This window comes from Penicillium coprophilum, assembly GCF_028826855.1.
Source record: "Penicillium coprophilum strain IBT 35676 chromosome Unknown utg000004l_segment0_segment0, whole genome shotgun sequence".
Lineage (NCBI taxonomy): Eukaryota > Fungi > Ascomycota > Eurotiomycetes > Eurotiales > Aspergillaceae > Penicillium > Penicillium coprophilum.
The window spans coordinates 3,998,106-4,021,885 of NW_026622723.1; the positions used below are offsets into that span (position 1 = coordinate 3,998,106).

The following is a 23,780-nucleotide window of genomic DNA, read 5'->3' on the forward strand; positions in this document are numbered from 1 at the left end:
CGCTCTTCTTAGTGCCTTGGTGCCGAGAAACACTAAGTTAGGGCAATAATGTAACGGTGTACGGAGTAGACATATTGTGGATGATTGCTCTAGGGTAGCTTGGGGAGCTTTCTTCCTTGCGTCGCCGTACCTACTCCTCCATAAGGGATAAGTCAGGAATACGTACGGAGTGTGCTGTAAATGGGTTCTAGGGGCTATATAAAGTTGTGGCGCCGAGGATCTGTGAAACAGACGCAAAAGCTGTACTGATAGAAGCATGGGGGTTTAGGATAGGCAGGATAGGATGTGGTACGGAATATGTAGTATTGACACGGATCAAGTAGTGCAGAGGTTGCAGCTGTGCATATAGAATACTCCACACTTTGTACCGCTTCTTCGAGTAGACATTATATGTGGATGAGATTTGGATCAGAGACGGTTCTTCACATCCCTGCAGTTATAGGCCCTTCTCGCTTGATATCCGAGCCATGGGACTTTGGAAGCTTTCAAAGTTTTGTGGAGGCAAATCATGAATGGCGCGGAATTATTCTCCTGAGAATGAGTGGACGTCAGACAGCTATGACCAAGTTCGCGACATGTTCTTGCTTTTTTCCTTTCTCTTTTTTCTTTCCACCGAAAAAAAGAAAAAGAAAAAGAAAAGAAAAACAGTGGTTACAGCTCAAGGATGTATACTCTGTATAGCACACGGTGAAGTCTCTAGTAAGGAACATGACCATGGAACACTTCCAAGCTAGTTGGCCTGTCATTGCTACGCCCACAATTAGGTCCACTTGTGTGTTCTTGCTAACCAGATAGGTAAGCTACGTGTAACTTAAATGTTGGTTACAATCAGGGAGCAATATATCCCCCTACACAGGAATTTGAATACATGTCAAAAATCTCAGCAAGTTGTGGAACAAATAGTAAAAGCCCCGAATCCGGTACCACATAGATATAGTATACTCTCGGTTTCTATTGACTGATAGCTTGAAAGTGTGCTTGAAGCTCACATCCATCCGAAGTCAGAAGTGGCGAGTAAAATGGAAATTAGTACGGTGGCAAAACGGCCATAAGTGGGGTTTGTCACCTTAGGATTTCCGTTGACAGAAACACATGAATATTCTTATATAGGATGTACAACATAGTACAACATAGGTACATCCAAAACCGGGGTTATCTTCCGGAACCTTTAAGCGAGTGTTACGAGGGTTCTTCAGAGAAAAAGGGGGACAATCTATGGGACTCTAGATTTTTCGATCGACAGGACTGAAAATGGTCTTTTCCGAGCCAAATGCATTTGAATGTCAAGAGAAAAGACAGAAAAATAATCCAGATCGACCAATGATGTTCAAATGATATCGATCCTAGAATACAGATCCGTAGCCCTGAGACATGATTTCAGGTAGGAACGTGGCTGAGCCTATCAATTACCCTGGAAAATAACTCCGGGGTAAATGAATTAGGGTTGTAGGTATACAATCTAGGATGGATCTAGGGTGTAGGATATGGATAGGATAGAGGCTGGAAAGGATATAGAAGGCTATGAAGCATATTACACAAGATCATGGTAATCGACATATTCTATCTATTGTATCTTGATCGTTCGATTCCGTCAACTCCGTAGCAAGGCTATGAAGTCCGATCCCTTGTACTCCGTACTCCGTACGGAGTACTGATTTACCCCCAGCTCCTCGATATTCCCCTGATTTTGATATTCATTTTGACAGCCAATGTCTTATATACATATCAAGCATTTTCTGGGGGTTTGGGGGGTTTTTCTCTCACATCTTTTGACATCTGTTACTTATTTTTGCGACATACCTAGGCCCACATCCGCCACTCGATCCCTTTTTCCCTTTTTTTTTTTTTCTTTAATTCTTCCCTGTTATTTTCTCTGATTCTGATTTTCCTGTTTTTTAAGGATTTCTATTTCTATTTCTTTTATTTTATTTTCCATTACCTCCCCTCCCCCCCCCACTTGGTCCTCATTTTCCTCCTAATCGAGAGGCGCACAGTGCAGAATTCATTGAGGTCTAGCACGGCCCCAGGGCCCCTCTTCTCGGTCTCCAGTCTATAATTCGTTCTATTGTCCATCTCCCATGTGACTTGCTTGATTATCATGCTTTCAAATGGTGGTTAGATAGAAAGTTGGGTTTCTGATTTGTGATTTACGTTTGCGCTTCACTTTTGCGCTTGATGAGTGAACAGACACCCCGAGGCTATAGGCCTCTTGCACCTCGCACCAGACTCCTCGGTGGTAGCGGAGGGGATGGAGGAGAGGGAGGGAGTCCTGCTGGCGGGAATGCACCAGAAGAGAAACGTATGAGACGAGCATCGACCGCTTGTACAGAGTGTCAAAAACGCCGAACTAGGGTACACATTACACTTCCTATTTTCCTGAACATCTCTTCCTTGTTTCTAATCCATATGGAAATCAAATTAATCTGACATCTTATCTTCTTCTTATGTTTTGCTAGTGTACCGGCCCACCTCATTGCACCGAATGCTCAACCCACGCCCGCGAATGTGTCTTCGATGAAGCTGCCGACAGACGCCGGAAGGCCTCCGCCAAGCGAATCCAGGACCAATTGGACCATTTCCGCTCATTTGTGGACGATCTCATCGGGCTCATTCGAGACAGTGATGGCCCGACGGTGCAATTAATCGTCAACACCATACGATCGGGAGCAACCCCTGGAGAGATTCGAGACACTCTCACTCGGATCTTGGAAGATCACCATCAACCCACCCTTTCAGACATGCGCGACTCACACTCACACCTGAACCTAAACATTACTCCAAACAATCACATGGGCAATTACTTCAACCCCCTCGTTGATTGAATCCGACCTTTCGGGCAGTATACGCATCCCTGGACCAATATGTCCCAGCTTTATCCCCGTTCTTCCCCGACTCGCCGAAATTTCTCGATCCCAAAATCGAATCCAACAAATCTGGTTGTTTCATAGCGTTGCCTTCATAGCTTTTATATGTGTGTTTCTCCCGAGATGAAGCCAGCCGTCACATTATCCCTCGTTCTAGCTGTGTGACCAGCTCTCGATCTTTATGTTTATTGCCGTATCTCGAGACAGATTGAGATCTCGCAAAGAAACCAAGACTGTTCCTATCCTCTTACCCGAAGCCTAGATATCTTTTTTCTTTTTGTCGCATATCCTTTGCCATCCCAGAAGGGGCTTTTGATAGCTCGCAAAAAAAGAATTGCGGAGAGTCCCGATATACCTTCACAGAAGTGATCATGTCCAGAGATACCCACTTATAGCTTGTCACCTTCAGACTTTGTTTCTCGGGTTGGAGTTACATTCCGGGGGTGTTTGTGGTTTTGGAGAAAATGGGATTTTCTTTTCATATATTGACTCTTCCACGCAATTGAGCCTGACATGTTACTCGTTCAAGTCGTTCTCGGGTTTGGGGTAGAGAACATGCATATCCAATGTCTCCCCATTGCCTTGACTTACTCGGCTATATATGGTAGTCTAACGAGATCTTCCGGAAGGTATTTTCTGGTCAAGTACCTGGAGCTAGGGCTGATCTTCTTCCCTCATTCTCATCCTCATAGCCTTGATCCATAGCTCAAGGATTCTTCGGCAGGCTTTGTTCCAACCTCGATTCGATCAAATACTAATATGCTCCCTCGGTCTATGTCTGTGCTTTGTCTCCAGATCGAGCTCTCTGTTGGAATCCATAATCATACTTACATGTGCCGATCAAACCGTCTCCTAATTTCTATCTGATGGACAGTGCCAACGTCTGTGCTTTCCCAGCTAACAAGTGTACACGTCTATGGTAAATTTGCCTACTACGGTTCATATAAGAATATGAAATATCCGCTCAACTAGCTACAGAGAGCAAGATGATATCTATACGATCGTCGCATTCCATGAATAGCCTGATGAAACCCTAGGGAGATGATCTCAATCACCGGTGTAGTTCATATATCTAAAGTCACGAGAATCCGGGGAGGTGGAGGCATCCCCGCGACCGGAGACTTGCCGAGATCTTGTGCTTTGCCAACTTCCCCCTCTTCCTCGATACTTCTCTTTTCATCTATCTCCTTTCGATATTTCCCGGGATTGAATTTCCTGCGGCTTGTCTTGCCGATCTCAATATGACAACCACTAGCGTTGCCATGCAATCTCGGCCCGCGATCAAGCTAAATGAAATCACAGAGTTGCCGTCTAACAAGAGGAAAGCATCCGACAGATTAAAAGATGGTGTTGCACACCGTCAGAAGATTACCAGAGCCTGTGACTCATGTAAAGTAAAGAAAACCAGGTGCACGGGTACTCTACCATGCACAAGATGTACACGACTGTCACTGCCATGCAAATACAACGCCGCATACTCTCGGGGGTTACCACCAGACCCTCTTCCTGCATCGCCGAGTCCACTGACCCCGACTGGTCGTGCACTACAGGATATGGATAGGCAAACCTCAACCAGCCCCAATCTACAGGGAAATGATCGGGACTCGGTTGTGACCGACAATCTACTTCCCAACAAAAACCAGCACCAGCATGTGATATCAACACGGAACTCACCAGAGCCAGGATCAACCGATTTCGAGGGTAATTACCTCGGTCCTGCATCCGGCGTGTCGTTTATCAATCGCGTGTGGAGCCGTCTGCATCAAGATGAAACGACGCACTATCCGGATGAGCTCCAAAATGAGTCCTCGCGGAATACAGCTGTCTTCATGTTTGGCGACAAGCCTTACTCAAATTCCCAAGAGGCAGAGTTTACCCTCCCGTCTCTGGAAAAGGCACTGGAGCTGGTGGGAATATACTTCGATTACTCGATGGTGACTTATCGGTTCGTGCACAGGGGCAATGTGGAAGCGTGGACTAGACAGGTTTACCAAAATAACATCGGTCTCTCTAACCTCCCCGTGGGGAATATGGTGGCTCGGACTGCTATAGTTCTCATTATAATTGCTGTGAGTACTTTGTACGTGGAAATGAGGCCTGGGGGAATGCATGGTGGGCAGGGTGAGAGACTAGAAAGGTCAGCAATCTCTTGATGCGGCGGGAAGATTGGCTTACTGAGATATTACAGTGAGCGCTGGTATGCAGCGTCGAAATACATGTCTTCCCTCGAGTCAGGGCCGCCACGATTGGAAACCATCCAGGCCCGACTGGGTCAATGTCTATATTTGCTGTCATCGTCACGGGCTAACGAATGCTGGTACTCATTCGGCACGACAATGCAGATTGTGACTGCACTCGGACTACACAGGAAACAGCCAGCCAAAGTCTCAAATAACAGGTGCTCTTATCTAGAATTGGAGCTCCGCAAGCGCATTTTCTGGAGTGTGTACACTCTAGACAAATACCTAAGCATTATGTTTGGAAGACCCCGACTGCTTCACGACGAGGACATCGACCAAGAACTACCGAACGAGACGAACGACGAAGATTTACTTGAAGAAGATCCGACTCGAAGAACAGGATCCACGGACAGCATGATGATTGCCTCTATACTTCATTACCGGTGAGTCTCGCATACCTCCTACCCCTGCACTTATACTCATATAATACCTGGGCGCCTAACACAAAATCCAGACTCGGTCGAATTCTAGGCGATATATCCCGCCAACTATATAGTATAAACACCCTCCCTCGAGACTCCCCCCTCGAGACCGCAATCCGCCTAACCGCCGAACTCGAAAAATGGAAAGAAACCGCGCCCCCGTTATTCAACAGTGTTCACCCAACCAGTCTCATCCCGCCTCTTTGCCGCCAAAGCCAAGTCCTTCAACTCGCCTACTCTCATGCCATGATTCATGTCACTCGCTCGTTCCTCTTGAACGATTTCACAGACCTCAGCCGCAGACCGACAGTCCCACACCCGATGGTCAGCCCGCACGTCCAGAAATGTATCCAGGCTGCTGAGGACATCATGACGATAGTCGACGGCCTTGCGCATCAGGGTGTGCTTATTCAGTCCTTCTGGTTCACACACTACGTGGGCTTCTGTGCTGTTTTGGTCGTTTACATCCATACGATTCAACAGCATCGTAAATCATTGGACGGGTCTAGCTCAGCCTCGGTCTCTTCGGTCGGAAGTCCCGATGACCCAGATAAATTGCGCCAAATTTTTTCTCTTGCTGAATCTTGTCAGCAACACCTTGCCGAAGCCACGCGCAAGAACTGTCCAAGTCGTCGCTATGGCATTATTCTGGAGGAGCTGAGACGGGAAGTTCATCGACAGATTGGACCCAATGGACTCGTTGAAAATGGGGCTCATTCTTCTGGTGAAAATGATAATTCATATGTCTCGGGGGAAGTTTCACAAAATACTGATGTGAAATCTGTCTACTTTGACCCCCAGATGGTTGATTTTATGATGCAACCATCCGATGTGATGGTAAATGCCGGAGACGATGCAGGCTTCCTTGAGAGCTTCGAGGGATCTATCTGGTGGGCTCAGCTTGACTCATGGGTATGTTTACGTTTTCCTTGACGAGTACGAGTACGGGAAGTCAATCGCTTATACAGAGCTTTTGTTGACACTTCTTCTCTAGGCTTTGTCTAATCTCCCTAATGACTCATCTTCATTTAGCATTTAAGCACAGAATGGATGTAGCTCATGGATCATAAAGTCCAAATCGCGTTCAATTGCAAATATCCTGCTACAGCTCGCGTCACATTCTAGCCATCCTTCCCTCAACACGCTATCCAGTCATAAATTTGGATTCAGTGGCGCTCAAGACTGCATGAGACTACCACGGTGTATGTTCTCCAAGTAGTCATCAAACTTTGCAGACACCTCAATAACATCCTTGAGATGATTGTGCGTGAGAATCTCTTTTTTCCACTTCGCGTATTGACGAGCAGTGGTTATGGCATTCCGAATCTGCCGACCATTCAAATTCTCCCTTTGAAGCACATCCAAGCTTCCCATAAGATTCTCAACGTCAATAGCATCTTCATCAAACTTATCCAGTCGCTGGATAAAAGTCTTCCAGATGATTCGTCGCTGCTCTTCGCCGAGAGGGGGATAGTGCAGTGCCAACTGTATGCGCGATTTGAACGCTTCGTCGAATGTGCCTACCCGGTTGGTGGTCAATATCAGAATACCTTCAAAATACTCCACCACGCGTAGGAATGCCGATACGAGCGCGTTCCGGTTCAGATCTTCCAGACCGCGCTGCTCGAGGAAAACATCTGCTTCATCGAGCAAGACTACGCAGTCCCAGATCTTGCCCAGGTGTAGCACGGATTCGAGGTATTTCTCCACCTCCTCTGGCTTAGTGCCGACGTCGCCACATGTGACTCGGTACAGAGGCCTCTCGGCTATCTCAGCCACACTCTCTGCAGTCAGTGTTTTGCCTGTTCCGGGTCCACCATGCAGAAGCAAGATAAGCCCATTGCCTTTGCCGGCGATCAGATCTGCTGAGTATTCAGGCTCGACGTAGCTGGTCACTAGTGCTTCAATGAGATCTCTGGATTTGAAGTCAATGGCTAGACTCTCGAAGGCGTCTTTATTCCACTCAACATGCGAGATGCGGTCGACCGAGAGATCGAACCATTTCTTACGCCGGAGATTGAACCCCGTCACCCTCGGAGGCATCAACATACTGAAAGGCTCTGGCGGGGGTTGATCTCTGAACATGAATCGGTCATCGAGTGTGCATTTACGTGGGCCGTCACGCAAGTACCCGATCGGGACTGGATGTAGTCTTTTGTATGTCTTCATGTCTATGATGTATCGGTCGTCGGTCTAGTAACTATAGTTAGTTCGAGTCATCATGGAAGGCTGGCAACCAACACATACCATGGTCTGGAAGTTCTCTTCCTCGGTTGCTAGATAGGACACATACTTCTGTGTGCGGAATGTCCAGAAAATCTCACCACGGCGCCGAAGCTTCTGGATGAGATAATCATGGGCATACTTGATTGGATATACCGCAAGGTCTGTGATAGCACACTCTTTGTCTAGGTCATCGTTGGGTAGACGAAGGGTAGAATCGTGTGGCAAATAATCCACTTCCAGCGACGACGGGCTCTCCACGGCACGCTGTGACTTTGGCATCTCAAAATTGAGCCTAGTCTCGTATTTATAGAATTCGCCATCGAATTCCCAGGTCTGGGCATTGATCCACCAAAAAGCATTGCCAGTGCCATCAGTATCTAGGCTTTGAGATGGCCATCCCCTGGCTACATAACCTATATGCTCCTTGTTTTGGGTTGAAATTAAGATATGGTTAGGCTTGAATAGATATTGAACGTACTCCGAGCGAATTCTGCCTTTCTCGAAAAGCAGGTCTGCTGCAGTGTATTCATTGCCGCAAGCCTTTTGGACATAGTCCATGAAGAGGTCAAATTGTCTTTGTGCCTCGGAGCTCAGGCCTCGTTTGATTTCCGATTCTACAGCGCCCCTGTTGTGGTAGACGAAGAGGTACGGCGACTGGACCTCTCCCATGTGTCGGAAGCTGCTTTGCATGGATTGAAATTCTTTGCCCCTAAGAAAATCTGCGATCACGTCTTTGAGATCTTCAGAAACCGGAAAAATCGACTCGCTGAATGGTTTTGGCTTGCCATAATTTGTGTCCGATGATTGCCTCTCAGCTCTTCTTTTGTAGTTGCGAAAGACTACAAAGGATATGTCTCTGTTGAGAGCGAGGTACAGCTCGAAGTTGACCAGTCGATCATTGCAGCGCAAATATGGCGCACCCATGTTTCGCTGGATGAGTTCAGGTGGGTCAGTATAGATCCCCATCCATGGAGACCTGGGGTAAGACCTTGGCCTAGGTCTAGCCTTGCGTTGCTTGTGACTTGGGCTGAAATATTCGTCACTATCGTCCGTGCTTTGATCATCACTCGGAGACGTGTTATCTTTCTCAATCCTGTAGAGGATCTGATACTTTGAGGCTATCGGCAGGGCAGGTTTTCCTTCAAGCTCCCGGACCTTATCTCGGAGAGCTGTAATTTGGGCCTTGAGGTCATTGGCCTCTGATAAAGAGACACTTCCTTGGCTGGGAGGGGTATATGTGTCTGAGTGAACGCTGTTTGCATACTGTGGATCTATATTGTAGTAGTTCACAGACTGAGGACTCGGAACTTGGTGTCTTTCAGAATCGTATGGGAGCCTGGCGGGATATGCCGGGTACTGGGCATACTGATAAGGAACAGGACCCGGCGGGAAAGGGCCTGGCATGCTTTGATTGTCGACTGCAGTTGGCCCGAAAGAAGGGGCATGGATATGAGGCTCAACCGGCCTATCATATGGGCTGCCCTTGGAGGCAGCCATCTTGTTTCGTCGAGCGACGTTCTCCCGTTCATGCAGCATCAGTTGGAATGAGTAGTCCAGGTTATTGTGTTCTTCCTGTTTCGTTCTGGGATTTGGAATGTAAGAAGCATCATCAGAAGGAGGGGCTCTCCCTTGGAACGAAGCAGGGAGCGGTTGCTCTTGTGAGGTGTCTTTGCTCAAGTCTTCGGAGATAGTGTTGGTCATATAAAGCTCATCACCTGAGCGAGCTGACTTTGAATGAGGATACATTCCCACACACAGCAAAGACGCCTTTCAAGATAAATCAAATGAACTGTTCTACTGTCCAGAGAGAGTGGGAAACACACATTAAATAGGGAAACAGGAGATTCCGATCCCGACCACCCCCACGTCTTGAGCCTCTGAATTGTCATGTGGTGTGGCTGTGTGCATTCATATTGGGCTGGTTATATTTTCATGCATAGATACCTATCTCATGCACGTTGATGTCTTCCAGTTCTCCAAGCGCATCAGGTCCGTCGGATTATACAGGTCGGGTGGTGCTTACCCTCTTCCGCAGTTGCCAGCCCTAACAACATGAGTCCTCCCCTACAACCAGCTGCACTTTGAGCTTCATGCTTCATGCTTCATGCTCCATGCTTCATACATATATCCAATATATTGTTAAGGTCCACAAATGTGTCATTCATCGTTCATTGACTCTGAGAGGCAAAAATGACAACCTCCAGGAAAAAGGATGCAAATCGACGAAGTCTTTTCAATCTCTGGATCCCAACTAAAGTCGTTGTCTCTGGAAAGACAAACACATCTCCAACTGACTCTACTACAACAGAAAGCCCGGCATCAGAGCCAATTATCCCAGGGGCGGGAAAGGATCGGCTTAGAGTTCGTTTGACTCGCAGTGGCTCCAAAATCTTACTCTTGCTGGGCTTACGTGGTTCATCCAAGAGTGAGTGGTGTCTTTCCCTCTATAAACCATTTACTGACTATCTGCCGCAGGTAACAAGGGGTTCAGTGTCGATACTGATTGCTGTGATTCCGTGAAGGCCGGCGAGCAAAGCCCAGATCCCTCAAACTCATCCACCCCGAGTGGTAATGGCGATGATAGCCCAGGATATCTCACTGCAGTTGAGTCCCCACAAAGTGAACCACTACCTGTCACTCCTTCACTCAATGCCGCCACTGAAGGGGTTGAAACTTTATCTGAACCCCTACCCGACCTACGACCATCACCCGAGAGTGAGGGCGAATCGGCTGTTGTCGACGTGCAGCAACATGCCACAGGTCAGAACTCTTTACCAACTACTATCACTGGGCAACAGAGCCCAACAAATCCAAAATTCGTCGATCGCTTTTCGCATAAGATCTCACTAGCCTTTGGCCAGCCCACTGTAATACGCCGTGCGCATCTTCGGTCAAGGCCAAGTATTTTGCTCGGCAATTCTCCAGTAATGGACGACCTGAGCAAACAGAGTGATGGTGCCAATGATAGCTCAGACCCATCAACTAGCCCTAGTAGCGGTGCGTCTCCTGCTGGTGGGAAGTCTACTCCACTCACTCCACTCACGTCCGGAGGGCCTTCTCCTGCCTCAGATAAAGACAAGCTGCATGATGGGCACGACACCGCAGTGACACACTGGCCCTCTCTCTCCGAGATCAATGAAACAGCCAGTCAATGTGAACCCAATGCAATCACTATATCCCCGTCAATTAAAACAGTGGAAGCGACATCGGTGGCGAAGATTTACTTGGAACTTTACTTCAACTCCATTTTCCAAAACAGAGAACCCCGTCAGCAACGCCAGCTCGAATTGGAACAGCATATATATGCATTTGAGCTCACACCCGAAGAGCGGCTGATGACAAGACACAACTGGATCTTGCGAGAGAACGATTACCTGCGACAGTGCCGAGTGCTCAAATCAAATCGATACTGCACTCGAAGGGAAAACGCCATCTCTGCCGCCGGTTATAAAGCCATCAAGATATTGGGGAAAGGAAGCTTTGGCGTTGTGCGTCTTGTTCGAGAGAAAGGCTGTGATTTGGAAAACTCCGATGAAGACGACCCTCTGGCTCTTAAAGACAACAATGTCCAATCTAGATCAAATCCTCTTGGAGCTCTAATGTCTGCTGTCGAAGGTGCTAAACAAAGCCGTCGAAGATATATGACCGGCGAAAAAAAGGAGGTATATGCCATGAAAGTCATCAAAAAGGCAGAGATGATCCGCAACTCCCAGGAAGGCCATATTCGAGCAGAAAGAGATTTCCTTGTTGCCTCTGAGACCTCTCGCTGGGTTGTTCCTTTAATCACCAGCTTCCAAGATGCCAACAATCTGTATCTTGTGATGGATTACATGGTTGGTGGTGACTTTTTGGGGCTACTGATTCGCAAAGACACACTCCGCGAGGACTGGGCACGTTTTTACGTCGCCGAAATGATATTGTGCATCGAGGAGGCACATAGACTCTGTTGGATTCATCGCGATGTCAAGCCCGATAACTTCCTCATCTCTGCGTCGGGCCATTTGAAGATTTCTGACTTCGGTCTGGCTTTTAATGGGCATTGGTCACACGATCAAGCCTACTACAACAGCCATCGCTACTGTTTACTGGAGAAACTTGGCATTGATGTCCAGGGTGACTCTGAAGACCAGAAGGAGGCTGCGGAAACGAAAGAGCTTGCGCCTGAAATACAATTGCACAACCTGAATGACTATACTCTTCATGAACCATCCTCGGCAAGTTTGCTGGATTGGAGAGACAGCAAGGGACGACGCAGATTCGCAAAGAGTGTGGTTGGAACCAGCCAGTACATGGCACCAGAGGTCATTCGCGGTGAAATGTATGACGGGCGATGCGACTGGTGGAGTTTGGGTATCATTCTTTACGAGGTAGGTCGCTCGGTATTCACGTTCCGTGTGTATCGAATTCTCATGGCGTTTTCAGTGTCTATATGGTTTCACGCCCTTTGCCTGCGAAAATCGCCACGATACAAAGATCAAGATTCTTGTGAGTATTTTCTTAGTAGTTCCCCTTCCGCTAAGCACATTCTGAAAATCCTCAAGCAACACGCAAGAACCCTGCGATTTCCACGAGAGAAGTCTACGGACAAGTTAGTCTCCCAGGACGCCATGGATCTGATTACCAGGATTCTCCAAGAGCGCGAATATCGCCTGTGCTCTCCCAAGTATCAAGCCAATGATATTCTGAGTGGACGTCCTATCTCAACTCAACTGCTATACTCTATGGACCCGCGGTACAGAAATATCGCGAGCTACTACGTATACCCCAACGATGCAGCAGACATCAAGATTCATCCTTTCTTCCGGGGTATCCGATGGCAAGAACTCCACATGTGCCAACCACCAATGGTGCCTAGAGTCAGGAACTGGGAGGACACTAGATATTTCGATGACTGGAAGTTGCCCGGCGATATTGCTGAGAATCCTGCTGGTACTGACTCGGAGGATGTTGACCAAGACCCTGACGAGGTCCTCCCCAGGAATCAAGAAATAATTCCAGTGAAGGACGCTGCGCCGCCAGTTGCTGAGACTACCCCACGTGCAGCACCGGAACAGGCGAATGACGCCGAAAAGAAAAGGGAGAAGAGGCGACCCCGCGATAAAATCCTCCGAGACAAACAAATGAGCAAGACAGTCTTGGACATTCGCAAAAAGGGCGCTTTTCTAGGGTATACATACCGGCGACCCAACGACATCGCTTTGGCTTTCAGCGCAGATCGAGGGCGTCAGCCGTATACCAGAGGTCAGTTGGCCGGCCTCTATACATCGTGATTATACAAAGCAAAGCCATGGAATGGGGAGCTTACGCCCTACTCAATTTGTAACAAACCTGTCAGCTATTATTATATCTCCATTCACTCGAGAAACCACCATCCTTTCGGCGGGTCAAACACATCCGCATAGCCCTCTTTTCGTTTTTTAGAGCGCCTCATTCTCTCATAGATGATTGTTCGCCGTTGTTGGAACGACAAACTTCACTCCACTCTCCCTCTTATGTATTCTTAGGAATGAATATATTATTATGGACATAAGGTGTTGACCTACTGTGTACAAAAAGTGCCGTTATCAGGTTGAAAACATGCTATTTCCTATGATACTTCATCAAAGATGAATGAAGTGAAACACCCAAAATAAGAAGCGACAACAGGGGGCAGTTCATAAAGACAGCAGGGAGCAAGTGCCTATGTATGGTCTCAAATCATGTCTGACGGGCAGGGAACCGGGGTATCGGAGAGCAAATTCAGAACAGAGAGGCTTTTATGGGGTATCAAATTCGGAGTAGATGGATATAAGGGGGGGAATGATGAAGGGAAAACGTGTATAATTGGCGAAAAAACAAGCGAACTGATTTCACAGAACCGGGGCGCTCATGGAGAAAGCCGAATCGGTGACTCGATCCTCGGGCTTCATAGTACCATTGAGCAGTGGGCAAAGCTTCTTGTTTGTTTTGATGTGCCCGACCTGACCGCAGTTAGCACACTTGCGCTGAGTACCAGCAGGCTTGCCGTCCGGATCACCGGAGCGAGGTATGCCCTTTTGCTTCTCGCGGGCGAAACGACGCTCCTTGTTGCGGTTGAGACGGCCAAGCTCGGCTTCGATCAACTTCCTGTTGCGAGCATCGACTTCTGGGTCACCCGTAGGCTGAAGAGATTCCAGCTTGGTATGCATGGCTTCGTTGTGGTGACGGTGTTGGATGTAGTGCCTGATCACTCGGGGATCGAAAACATGTTGTTCTTTCTCCACAATTTCGCCGTTGTCCAGCTTGACCTGGCGGGTGATGCGCAACACTTTGCCGCGCTGGCTGTTGAAACTCATTTTGCTGAACTGACTTGTTGTCTCATCGTCACGACGATATGGTCCAGGTGTTGGTGCTTCGGATCGGGGTGTTGGTTTGTTGAATTGATCATGGTATTCCTCTTCTTGATCGACGTCGCTTTCCTGGTCGGAATGCTCGATGGTGGAGGACAAGCTACTTTTCTGAGCATCCCAGATCCGACGAATGGATGTTTCGTATGATCTTTGCTGGCGGGCAACATTGTAGCTGTGACCTCCAAGCTCCTTCAGTCGTTGTGCGTCCAGCTTATCCTCAACACTTTCGCCAATAGCCTTGAACCCGCCTTTCATGCTTGTTTTGATAAAGTTATAGCCCTCGCCACGGCCGGTGGGATCTCCTTCGCCATGAAGTTTCAGCATAGCCTTGCCCTGGGAGGCCAACAAGAAGTTGCGAGTTGCCTTCCAGGGAGCCATCTGCTGTTCAAAGCTCTCGAATTCTTCATCTTCTTCGTTTTCGCCGCCAGTCTCGGCATCATTGCCATAGCCGGTGTCGTGGAGATGCTGCTGTCCAATCTGCATTGATTCAAGAAGACAAACATCTTCGGGCTGGACCCACGAGCGGATTGTATCTTGGTCTGGGAGAACTGGATCCAGTGGCTTCCAGTATTTAGTATCTTTGTCATGTTGAAGGAAATCCTTGACCTTCTGTCGGTTCTGCATATCGGTAGTGTTTGGTATGTGAGCTGTAACATCGCTGATTGCGAGTCGCTCATCCGGGCTCTTTTTCAATAAACGATACACTAGCATCTTCATGCGATTTTTCGCGACAGTTGTCACCTTGCGCGAATGGGGTCCGGGAATGTCGACCGATGGGAATTGTTGTCCGGCAACGTAGAAATTTTCGATGTTGCGCAGGTAATAGTTACTTCCGCCAACTCCAGTAGTGTTGCGGACCACGAGGAAGTCCGTTGACTTCGGTTGGTGCGGGAATAGCGGTGCTCGGTACATGGAGTTTGAGATTGCGGGGGAGATTTCGCCAGGGTCAACATGGCCAAAAATTGAGTAGGGACTTTTGTCTTGGGGCAAGAGAACAACTGTCTCGCCGATATCTGCCCTTGGGCGAGTGGGATCATCAATGTTCTTTCGTCGGTAATAATTGATGAAACGGTTGCACATGCCGAAGTTGGCTAGCGTCATAGGTAGCTCTTCGGAGTACTCTACCAGCAAGACATTGGAGTTGTCTCCCATAGACAATGCCTTTGTAGAATCATAGACAGTTTTCGCATCTTTACCACGAAAGTGCTTGCGTCTAAGTTGAACGGGGTTCTTGAACCAAGCCGTTTGCCCAGGTCGGAAGGCCATAGCAGGTCGGTGGAAAGACCTAGCTTCAGCCTTGGCCAGCTCAGTCTTGTAGTACGGCCACTGCAAACGTAGGGCTGGCAGGGCGTGCTCAAGTGTGACATTACCGAGGGTACTGCGGATCTTGTTCTGATGATTCTGTTTGAGCATATCATATGCTTGATCATTCGAAATGTTATATCTCTGAGTGAGACGGCGTGTCAGATTCAGGTCCACTTCATCCCTGGTCCGAGGCGCAGCGTGTTTCGGCTTGTTTGCGACGGCATCCACTCTTAATTCGTCAACGAGAATGTTTGGATCATTGAGGTCAATTGTGACTCTTTTCGCGACTTTCATTGTCGCTTGTTCTGGGTCATCCAATAATGGGATATCAATATGTGATAGAGCAATGACATCCATTGGAGTCGGGCCGGTTTTTCGCTTCTTGGTCGGAAGCTCAGTCTCCATGAGCCAGTCGGCTTCATCCTCATCAAAGTTGCCATCTGTTCTTTTTGCCAATGGCATCTCTTCTAGATCAACGTTGGAGACATCATCCTTAACATCCCAATCCACACAAATTGTTCGAAGATCCTGCATGGTGAAACCACCCGGCAGTACTTCATCTCCGTCCATGTCATCCAAATCAATGTCTTCCTTTGCATCTTCCTCTGCCTCTCCTCGCTCGTCTTCGCGGTCCGATTGCGTGATCATCACCAAGCCAAGACTCTCATGGTCCAGGCCACGCTTCAAGGGTTGACCGGTTCTGAATGTACGTTCATGATCAGCCGCCAGCTCAATATTCACTTTCGTGGGCAGGACAGGCTTGGGTGGTTTGGTCGGCTGTTTCCCAATGAAAATGGCCTTCTTGTGGGGAATCAACTCGAGCCAACGTGGAAGAGTGTTGCGGTCGAACGAAGGAAATAAGGAATGTAATAGCTCTTCGTGGTTCTCAGGTGGCGCAGGTGGGTTTTCAACGCCTGACATGGCAAACAACTGCTGCTGAAGTTTCCAAGCGCGGAGTTCCACGGGATTCATGTCTTCAGACAATATACTGTCATCATCTGGGAATTCATCCTCCTCCATCATAGGTTCTGGTTGTGGTTCCGGAGCGGACGGGATAGGCGGTAGGTCAACAGGCACATCTGTTAATGGCATTTCTTCGTCTTCGAATAGGCCACGGGTGGAATCATCCTGTCCAGCAGGAGGCGGCGAAAAAGAACCTTCGCCAAAAAGATCATCAAGATTGTCATCGTGAGTCTGAGCCCCCTCTACCTGGTCACCAAATAGATCATCGCCGTTTCCGAAAAGAGCGGCGTCGTCCGAGCCCAGGTTCGCGAAAGGATCTTGATTGTTATCCACTGTAGGCAAGGCTGCCGCTGGGCGTCCGACGTCTTCTTCCTCCGGAAGTTCATCGTCGTCAAAATCCTCGTAGTCGATTGCATCATCAGCTTTTTCACCAACTTCCAGATCACGCGACAAAAAATCTAGAGAGGGGCCGTTATCTTCATAGCTGTTCAGTTGTCGCATCACATCGTCGAAATCAGTATCTTCCCCCTCCGGGGCCTTCGGTGTTGCGTGAGGCATGATAGGCGACTGCGCTTTTGTTTGAGGTGAGAAGAGTATTGTAAATGGAGAAAGCGTTAGATTCAACAAGTTGGTGAGAGAGATCGTAGGCTAAGAATGTAGGCGCGAGCCAGACAAGGCGACGACGCGATTCAGAATATGAACATCTGGGTATTATGCGAGTCTGCGGTTTGAACGTGGTTTTCGCCGTGGCTGTAGTCGCGCAGAGGAGAGGATAAGGAGGGGCGTGGTCGGACAGGTGGTCGGAGAGAGAAAACGGGTTTCCAAGATAATGCGCAAGGGACGGGCCACGCTAACCTGATAAGGTAATCAGCTTGATGCCTGAAGTTCAATACTTGAGGGTTCAATAGGATCTCTTCAATAAAGGCAACGAGAAACAATAGAGAATAATGATACATTTTTGGAAGTAAAAATACATTTCATGAGATTATTGTCAGATCAATGGTAAGCATAAGTCATGACACATTGAAATCGCCATAGAAAATACACAATGCCTTGCTTGCACCCTCCATGCAATAGTGCATTACTGTAGCCTTCTCGCCTTGCGGAACTAGCTTTGCAATCTGTTTCAGATCAGAGGTCCTTGGGATGTAAAGAACCATGTGCTTGCTGAATACTGAGTATTCATCATACAATCTTTGGAGGGTATATGGCTCCATAGTCTTCAGGTTGAATACCTGATCTGAACGATATCCCGGGCCTGCTACGTTTAGTTCATGTCACAGAGGCAAAGATTAGGGGACACTTACCTCCCCACGGTGGACTCGCAAAGACGACACTGTACGGCGCCAATTCTTTCAGTTGATTCTTGATAATCTCGAAACAATCGCCTTCAAACCATGTGATCTTGTCCTCCACGCCATAAATTTTCGCATTATGCTTTGCGCACTTTAGGACAGCAGGATTTTTTTCAATCGCGTAGATTCGTTTCCATTTTCCGGTCAAGGCAAATGCAATGGTGTTTCCGCCTGCGCCAGCGAAGGCATCCACGAGAATACTGCGCCCAGCAGGCGCTGACTTGGCAATCTGTGCAGCTATTTTGCTAAGCAAATGTTAGTAGAAAGTCCGTGTTGTAGAAAAGAGTCACGAACTTGGCGACTGGTTCTGGTGTGACGCCAAACCAAGCATCATCCGTCAACCATACACCATCATCGTACTTGGAAAATATCCGGTAGCGTTGTGCCCAGTAGCTGGTAATTGGGTTAGCATTGGTATTTTTCGATGACAATGACACTTACTTCTGGATATCCCAGGGCACCTCGTGCAAGCTGCTGTAGTGGTGCACCTCTGGAGGCGCGTCTTCGTCTGCCATGATGCAGTGCAGCGATAAAGCGAGATGATCGATTCATCGATAACTGATAAAGATGGATCATGTTTGCATGGTTTGCATGTGTATCTGGCCAGCTCGCCCAGGTAAACACACCTGACCACAGCTGCCTTATTCATCAATCGATCACCTCTCGCAATCTGAATTATAGCAGATAATTATGTTTGGCGCATTAAATCGCTTCATCGGTCGGCTAGACGGGGAGCCTGGCCAGCAGCCTCGCAACGGCCCCAGTGACAATGCATTCGGTTTCCAGGTCCTCCGCAACAAAGACCCAGAACTGCCCCTAGAGCCATGGTTTGACTTTATTGTGGGCATCAACGGTCATACAATTGTGAGTATAGAGGATCGTTTTGATCGCCCGCAACATAACATCACTCACACTGACATACAGGAAGATCCAGACCCGAACCTCTTTGCGACAGAATGTCGAAATTGCGCCGGGGGAAGCGTGACACTTGAGGTGTGGAGTGCGAAGGTAACCGTGCTAAAATGATACATCTGATTCCAGCTAAATTTATATCCTATCAGGGTCAGCGAACACACACAGTCACTCATCCTATACCGCCAACGAACCCCTCCCTCGGCCTCGCTCTGCAGCTTGCTCCCCTCTCTTCTACACAAAACATCTGGCATGTTATTGCAATTCCGTCACCCCTCAGCCCCGCATACCGAGCCGGGTTGCTACCTTACTCAGATTATATCATTGGAACCCCCAGCGGGACATTAAGAGGGGAGTCGGCACTCGGGGAGTTGGTTGAAGATCATCTAAATCGCACGCTGGTTCTGTGGGTTTACAATAGCGAATTCGATGTGGTTCGCGAGGTTGAGCTTGTTCCTACCAGAGGCTGGGGTGGCGAGGGCGCCCTTGGTGCAGAGTTAGGATTCGGTGCTCTTCACAGACTGCCCATTGGACTTGGAGAAGAGGTTGAGGGACCAGGGGAAGTCGTATTCGAGACACGCGAGGATGGCACTGCTGCCCCGGTGGGCGGGCCCTGCAAACGCTGTCCCGGGAATCACAGCTCCGCCAAGTAACTTCCTGGTTCCAGCAAACATCACAGCGCCCCCGCCCCTAGCCTCCGCTCAAGCAAGAGTTGCTTCGCCGTTAGAGAGCAGATCACCCGCTAGCCGTCGTGCGGGGAAATCACGGCCAGCGGCTTCGCCTAACAGGGCCTTTGATGATTATTTCGCCGAGGGCGAAGAGAAAAGTCGGGCGCAAGACTATGCGCCGTCACGGCATGGAACTCCACTACCCCCGCCGCCGAAGGCAGGAGTCTCGTCCTCTCACTCGGGGAGCCCTGCGCCGGAAGGATCACCAGGGCCTGCGCAGGAAGAATGAAAAGCTTAGAGGAATCAGAAATCAATTTAATGTAGAGTATGATAAAATCAAATTATATCGATCATCGCAAGCTACCTATTCCCATGTACAAGCGTACCCTCATAGGTGCTCTTGTTGGGCCACCAAGTTTATCACTGAACGATTGGAACAAAAGAAATCAATCCGGTTATGTCTTCGGATCTACGAGTTTTAAGCGTACATGTGCAATAAATGATTCCGCGCTATAGCCCCAAACAGCCGGGCTATACCTAGTGGCCCTTGCTCACCAGCTGCTCCAGCTTCTTCCGGGTGTCACCAATCTTCTCCTCCATCATCTGGCGCGCCATTGCACTGTGCGCAATGCCGGTATACCAGATGTGCTCCGCACGCTCACGGGCAGCCGAGTGCTTTTCCGCAAGGGCGGGGACCTTCTTCTCGTACTCCCAAACCAAGTCTCCGACATTCCGCATTGTCACGGGCAGGAGGGTGTAGGCAGCAGCAGTACCGAAAGCAAGCGGTGATGCAGTGCGGAGGAGGATGCCACGGTTACGCGAGACAATCGAGCCAGCCATGGCGGCCACGACGACGTAGACACCGCCGGGCAGGAGACGCTCGCCGGACTCGGCAGAAGGTGCAAGCGAGGCTACGGTATTGGTGAAGCAGTTTTCGATGTTGAGGGCCCGAGACAGGAAGTTGTTGAAGCCCTGCTCTGCGGCAAGGGAGTGTGAGTAGAGGAAGAGGCGAGCTTGTCGGACCTGAGCGGTCAGGATGTCTGTCGGGGTGGGCGAAGAGGGAGCTGGTTGGGCAGCTGGCGCAGAGATCAGCTTGGGGGTGGCAGGCGCAGCAACCTGGGAGGGCTTGGATTGTTCGGGGATGTCGGCTGGGAAGTCATCGTAGATAGGTTTCCGCTATATTAGGGAAGCATTCGGGTGTCAGGCCAGGTCTCTCGGACATTCAATAAAGCTAGGAATAGATATGGTCATACAAGGTCTCGGGGTTCTTCTGCAAATGCTGTCTTCTTAGGGTAGAGAGCAATACCACCCGCAAGGAGAGTGGCTGCGATCGGAGCCACAGCCCGCTGTGCACGAATCAGCATGGAAACGGGACATTGGGGAATCAATTGCATCCAAATTGAGAGCATGCAAATATATAAAGACATACCTGTTGCAACATCGGCCGGAATGACATCCTGAGGGTGTGGGGGGGAAGGAGAATGGGGGCAGCTGGTAGTGAGGATGAAGCAAAGTCGTGTTGGAGCAAGACGGGAATTCTTCGGCTCGGCGGAACCTCCAGAAAACTCCGTCATTGCCCGTTCTCCTTGACTCTATGTTTCTTTGAATAGGGGATTTGTGAATTCACAATTTCCGATGGTTTTAATCTGCTTTTGATACAATCTCTACAATGCTTCGCCCTTTGCGACGAACATGGACATATCGCAAATGCCTAAATCTGCGGCCTCAATATCGAGCCTTCGAGAGCGCCGCATCCTCTCCGTCAACATCGTTTGAGTACGTTTCAGCAGATAACAGTGCACCAAGCAAGAAGACCGATGACCATACCCTACGCCGTGTTTTTGACTCCCAACCGTTCTGGAATGAATTCTCCCAGCAGCGCCCAACCACAGTCTCAAAGCGAGCCGGATTGGTCCAAAACCAATACCTGACAAGCCCCGAGGGCTTTAGAACATTCGCAAATGTCTCGCTGCAAAGATGCCAGGCTATAGTAGCCAAGGTTCTTGCCGCCTCGACGGTTGAAGAATACAGGGCTCTGGCACGAGACCTTGACCAACTGAGCGATCTCCTGTGTCGTGTCATCGATCTGTCCGATTTCATTCGAACCATTCACCCTGATCCGCAGATACAAGAAGCAGCCACGCAGGCGTGGGCTCTCATGTTCGAGTATATGAACGTTTTGAACACAACTACAGGGCTTCATGAACAGCTCAATAAGGCCTTGAATAACCCCGATGTGACATCATACTGGACTGAGGCAGAACGGATCGTGGCACAGATCCTCAACAAGGATTTCTCGAACTCTGCAATTCATATGCCGCCCAATGTCAGGCAGCGGTTTGTGAATCTCTCGAATGATGTGAGCCAGTTAGGTTCCGATTTCATGAATGGCGCGGAGCCCGCAAGGTCCCAGGTAGTCTTTGGTGCCAACAGCCTCCAAGGATTGGATCCTATGGTTATCTCCAAAATCAAGCGGTGGAATAAGAAAGCACCAGTGCCAACAATGGGAATAGTCCCTCGACTTGCTCTACGCTCGGTGCATGATGAACAAGTTCGCAAAGACATCTATCTCGCCACTCGAACATCCAGCAAGCGCCAAATTCAAAGATTGGAGGAGCTTCTCATGAAAAGGGCAGAGTTGGCACAATTGACAGGCTACAATAGCTTTGCGCACATGACTCTCGGCGACAAAATGGCCAAGACACCGGAAGCAGTATCGAACTTTTTGACTTCACTTATATCAAGCAACCAAGGTCCAGTCCGGGAAGAACTTTCCAAGCTCCAGGAGTTGAAGGGAAGCTCCTCCATGCAGCCCTGGGACCACGCGTACTACGTTCACAAGCGCGTCCTAGCGTACTCCCAAGCTCGACGCTCTCGTCACATGGGTGTTATCAATGAGTTCTTTTCCTTGGGAACAGTTATGCAAGGCCTCTCTCGACTGTTTGACCGTTTGTACGGTGTGCGTCTAGTCCCTCATGAAGCATTGCCCGGCGAGACTTGGCATCCTGACGTTCGTCGATTGGATGTAGTGGATGAATCAGATAATCATATTGCAGTCGTCTACTGTGACTTGTTTACACGACCGAGCAAACACCCGAATCCGGCTCACTTTACTCTGCGCTGCTCGCGCGAAATATCTGCAGAGGAAGTCGCTGAGTGTGCGGCTATGAACGAATCTGCACACCCAAATGACGGCATGGCCACTGGTGTAGATCCACAGACTAAATCTTTGCGCCAACTCCCAACCATTGCCCTCGTTTGTGATTTCCAGGAACCTCAGGCCAATGGCACCGGTCAGCCAACCCTCTTGAGTGAGCAGAGTGTTCGCACCTTATTCCACGAGATGGGCCATGCTGTCCACTCCATTCTGGGCCAGACGCCCCTACAGTCCATTTCCGGTACTCGATGCGCCACGGACTTCGCCGAGCTTCCCTCTGTATTGATGGAGAGTTTTGCGACTGCGCCAGAGGTACTGAGACTCTATGCGCGACACTGGAAGACCGATGAGCCTCTATCTGAGAGCATGATGCAAAGCATGGAGCTAGACCGCACTGCGCATGGGTCCATCTATGGTGCTGTTGAGAATGAAGCACAGATCCTCATGGCGCTCGTTGATCAGGCATATCACTCGATCCCAGCTGAAATTAGCTCAGCTGGCATTGATTCCACCGATATCTATCATCGAGTCTTTTCGGAGCATTCCAGTCTGCCCGACCCCAATAATGTCCAGCCACGTACCTCTTGGCAGGGCTTCTTTGGTCACTTGTATGGCTACGGTGCCACATACTACAGCTACATCTTTGACCGAGCGATCGCGAACAAACTCTGGCAAGACGTCTTCCTGTCTGGTCGGGCGGCAACTGACCGCGCCGCCGGCGAGCGATACAAGAACGAAGTCCTCCGCTGGGGTGGTGGCCGCAATGGCTGGCAATGTGTAGCTGGGGTCCTGGGGAGCAGCAATCCCTCCAATACCGACGGACGGCTGGCTGAAGGTGGTGATGAGGCCATGCGTGAGGTCGGTCGCTGGGGGCTCGGGCGCGAAGGCGTGTCCGGATAATATAATAGTGTACTCTTATTTGCTTTCTAGTACATCTATATCTGCCTTGAAGGGCTTTTTAAATAATCAAAACATAGGTTCATGATATGATTTGGCCCTTGTCAATTAAACTCTTAACGATTGACCAGGTTTAGACCAAGACAGATGACTATAAGGGTCGAATACGACCGCACGGACATGCTATTTATCTGAACCATAACCAATGGGAGCCTATGTAATCCAGTGATCTCCTGCATTGGACGCAACGTCCGAGACTAGGCTACTAAGTAGCGTTGGGGGCCAATGGCGGGGGTGACGAGAAATGTCTCACTGCCCCTTTGTCTTGTACTTCGGATAATTTAGTAGAATGACACCCTGTTTACGCTGGAAAAGCCTTCGGGGAGGTGGGTAGGTACGGAGT

The 23,780-nt window shown here is 49.1% G+C and overlaps 9 protein-coding genes across 9 annotated transcripts; 5 read left to right on the plus strand and 4 right to left on the minus strand.

The window, feature by feature from the left end:
* Positions 1 to 2,175: 2,175 nt before the first annotated feature.
* On the plus strand, positions 2,176 to 2,822 carry N7500_005957 (Zn(II)2Cys6 transcription factor domain-containing protein; the record flags this gene model as incomplete). The annotated part of the gene is made up of 2 exons (XM_056677101.1): positions 2,176 to 2,352; positions 2,457 to 2,822. 2 exons carry the CDS (start codon positions 2,176 to 2,178, stop codon positions 2,820 to 2,822), a joined length of 543 nt encoding a protein of 180 aa, XP_056532101.1.
* Positions 2,823 to 4,105: 1,283 nt separating this feature from the next.
* On the plus strand, positions 4,106 to 6,565 carry N7500_005958 (Zn(II)2Cys6 transcription factor; the record flags this gene model as incomplete). Its single annotated transcript, XM_056677102.1, has 4 exons — positions 4,106 to 5,001; positions 5,053 to 5,487; positions 5,559 to 6,438; positions 6,521 to 6,565. 4 exons carry the CDS (start codon positions 4,106 to 4,108, stop codon positions 6,563 to 6,565), a joined length of 2,256 nt encoding a protein of 751 aa, XP_056532102.1.
* Positions 6,566 to 6,702: 137 nt separating this feature from the next.
* N7500_005959 (ATP-binding protein) lies at positions 6,703 to 9,498 on the minus strand (the record flags this gene model as incomplete). Its single annotated transcript, XM_056677103.1, has 2 exons — positions 6,703 to 7,719; positions 7,774 to 9,498. The coding sequence occupies 2 exons, from the start codon at positions 9,496 to 9,498 to the stop codon at positions 6,703 to 6,705; spliced, it is 2,742 nt and encodes a 913-aa protein (XP_056532103.1).
* Positions 9,499 to 9,942: 444 nt separating this feature from the next.
* On the plus strand, positions 9,943 to 13,022 carry N7500_005960 (serine/threonine-protein kinase; the record flags this gene model as incomplete). The annotated part of the gene is made up of 4 exons (XM_056677104.1): positions 9,943 to 10,177; positions 10,228 to 12,119; positions 12,175 to 12,237; positions 12,294 to 13,022. 4 exons carry the CDS (start codon positions 9,943 to 9,945, stop codon positions 13,020 to 13,022), a joined length of 2,919 nt encoding a protein of 972 aa, XP_056532104.1.
* A 579-nt stretch (positions 13,023 to 13,601) lies between these two features.
* Positions 13,602 to 16,946, minus strand: N7500_005961 (DUF3591 domain-containing protein; the record flags this gene model as incomplete). Its single annotated transcript, XM_056677105.1, has 1 exon — positions 13,602 to 16,946. One exon carries the CDS (start codon positions 16,944 to 16,946, stop codon positions 13,602 to 13,604), a length of 3,345 nt encoding a protein of 1,114 aa, XP_056532105.1.
* Positions 16,947 to 17,401: 455 nt separating this feature from the next.
* N7500_005962 (RNA methyltransferase) lies at positions 17,402 to 18,258 on the minus strand (the record flags this gene model as incomplete). The annotated part of the gene is made up of 4 exons (XM_056677106.1): positions 17,402 to 17,646; positions 17,696 to 17,988; positions 18,038 to 18,136; positions 18,185 to 18,258. The coding sequence occupies 4 exons, from the start codon at positions 18,256 to 18,258 to the stop codon at positions 17,402 to 17,404; spliced, it is 711 nt and encodes a 236-aa protein (XP_056532106.1).
* Positions 18,259 to 18,433: 175 nt separating this feature from the next.
* Positions 18,434 to 19,612, plus strand: N7500_005963 (uncharacterized protein; the record flags this gene model as incomplete). Its single annotated transcript, XM_056677107.1, has 4 exons — positions 18,434 to 18,607; positions 18,668 to 18,751; positions 18,805 to 19,279; positions 19,323 to 19,612. 4 exons carry the CDS (start codon positions 18,434 to 18,436, stop codon positions 19,610 to 19,612), a joined length of 1,023 nt encoding a protein of 340 aa, XP_056532107.1.
* Positions 19,613 to 19,860: 248 nt separating this feature from the next.
* N7500_005964 (MICOS complex subunit MIC26/MIC27) lies at positions 19,861 to 20,779 on the minus strand (the record flags this gene model as incomplete). The annotated part of the gene is made up of 3 exons (XM_056677108.1): positions 19,861 to 20,499; positions 20,577 to 20,669; positions 20,753 to 20,779. The coding sequence occupies 3 exons, from the start codon at positions 20,777 to 20,779 to the stop codon at positions 19,861 to 19,863; spliced, it is 759 nt and encodes a 252-aa protein (XP_056532108.1).
* A 213-nt stretch (positions 20,780 to 20,992) lies between these two features.
* Positions 20,993 to 23,380, plus strand: N7500_005965 (mitochondrial intermediate peptidase; the record flags this gene model as incomplete). The annotated part of the gene is made up of 1 exon (XM_056677109.1): positions 20,993 to 23,380. The coding sequence occupies one exon, from the start codon at positions 20,993 to 20,995 to the stop codon at positions 23,378 to 23,380; it is 2,388 nt and encodes a 795-aa protein (XP_056532109.1).
* Positions 23,381 to 23,780: the final 400 nt, after the last annotated feature.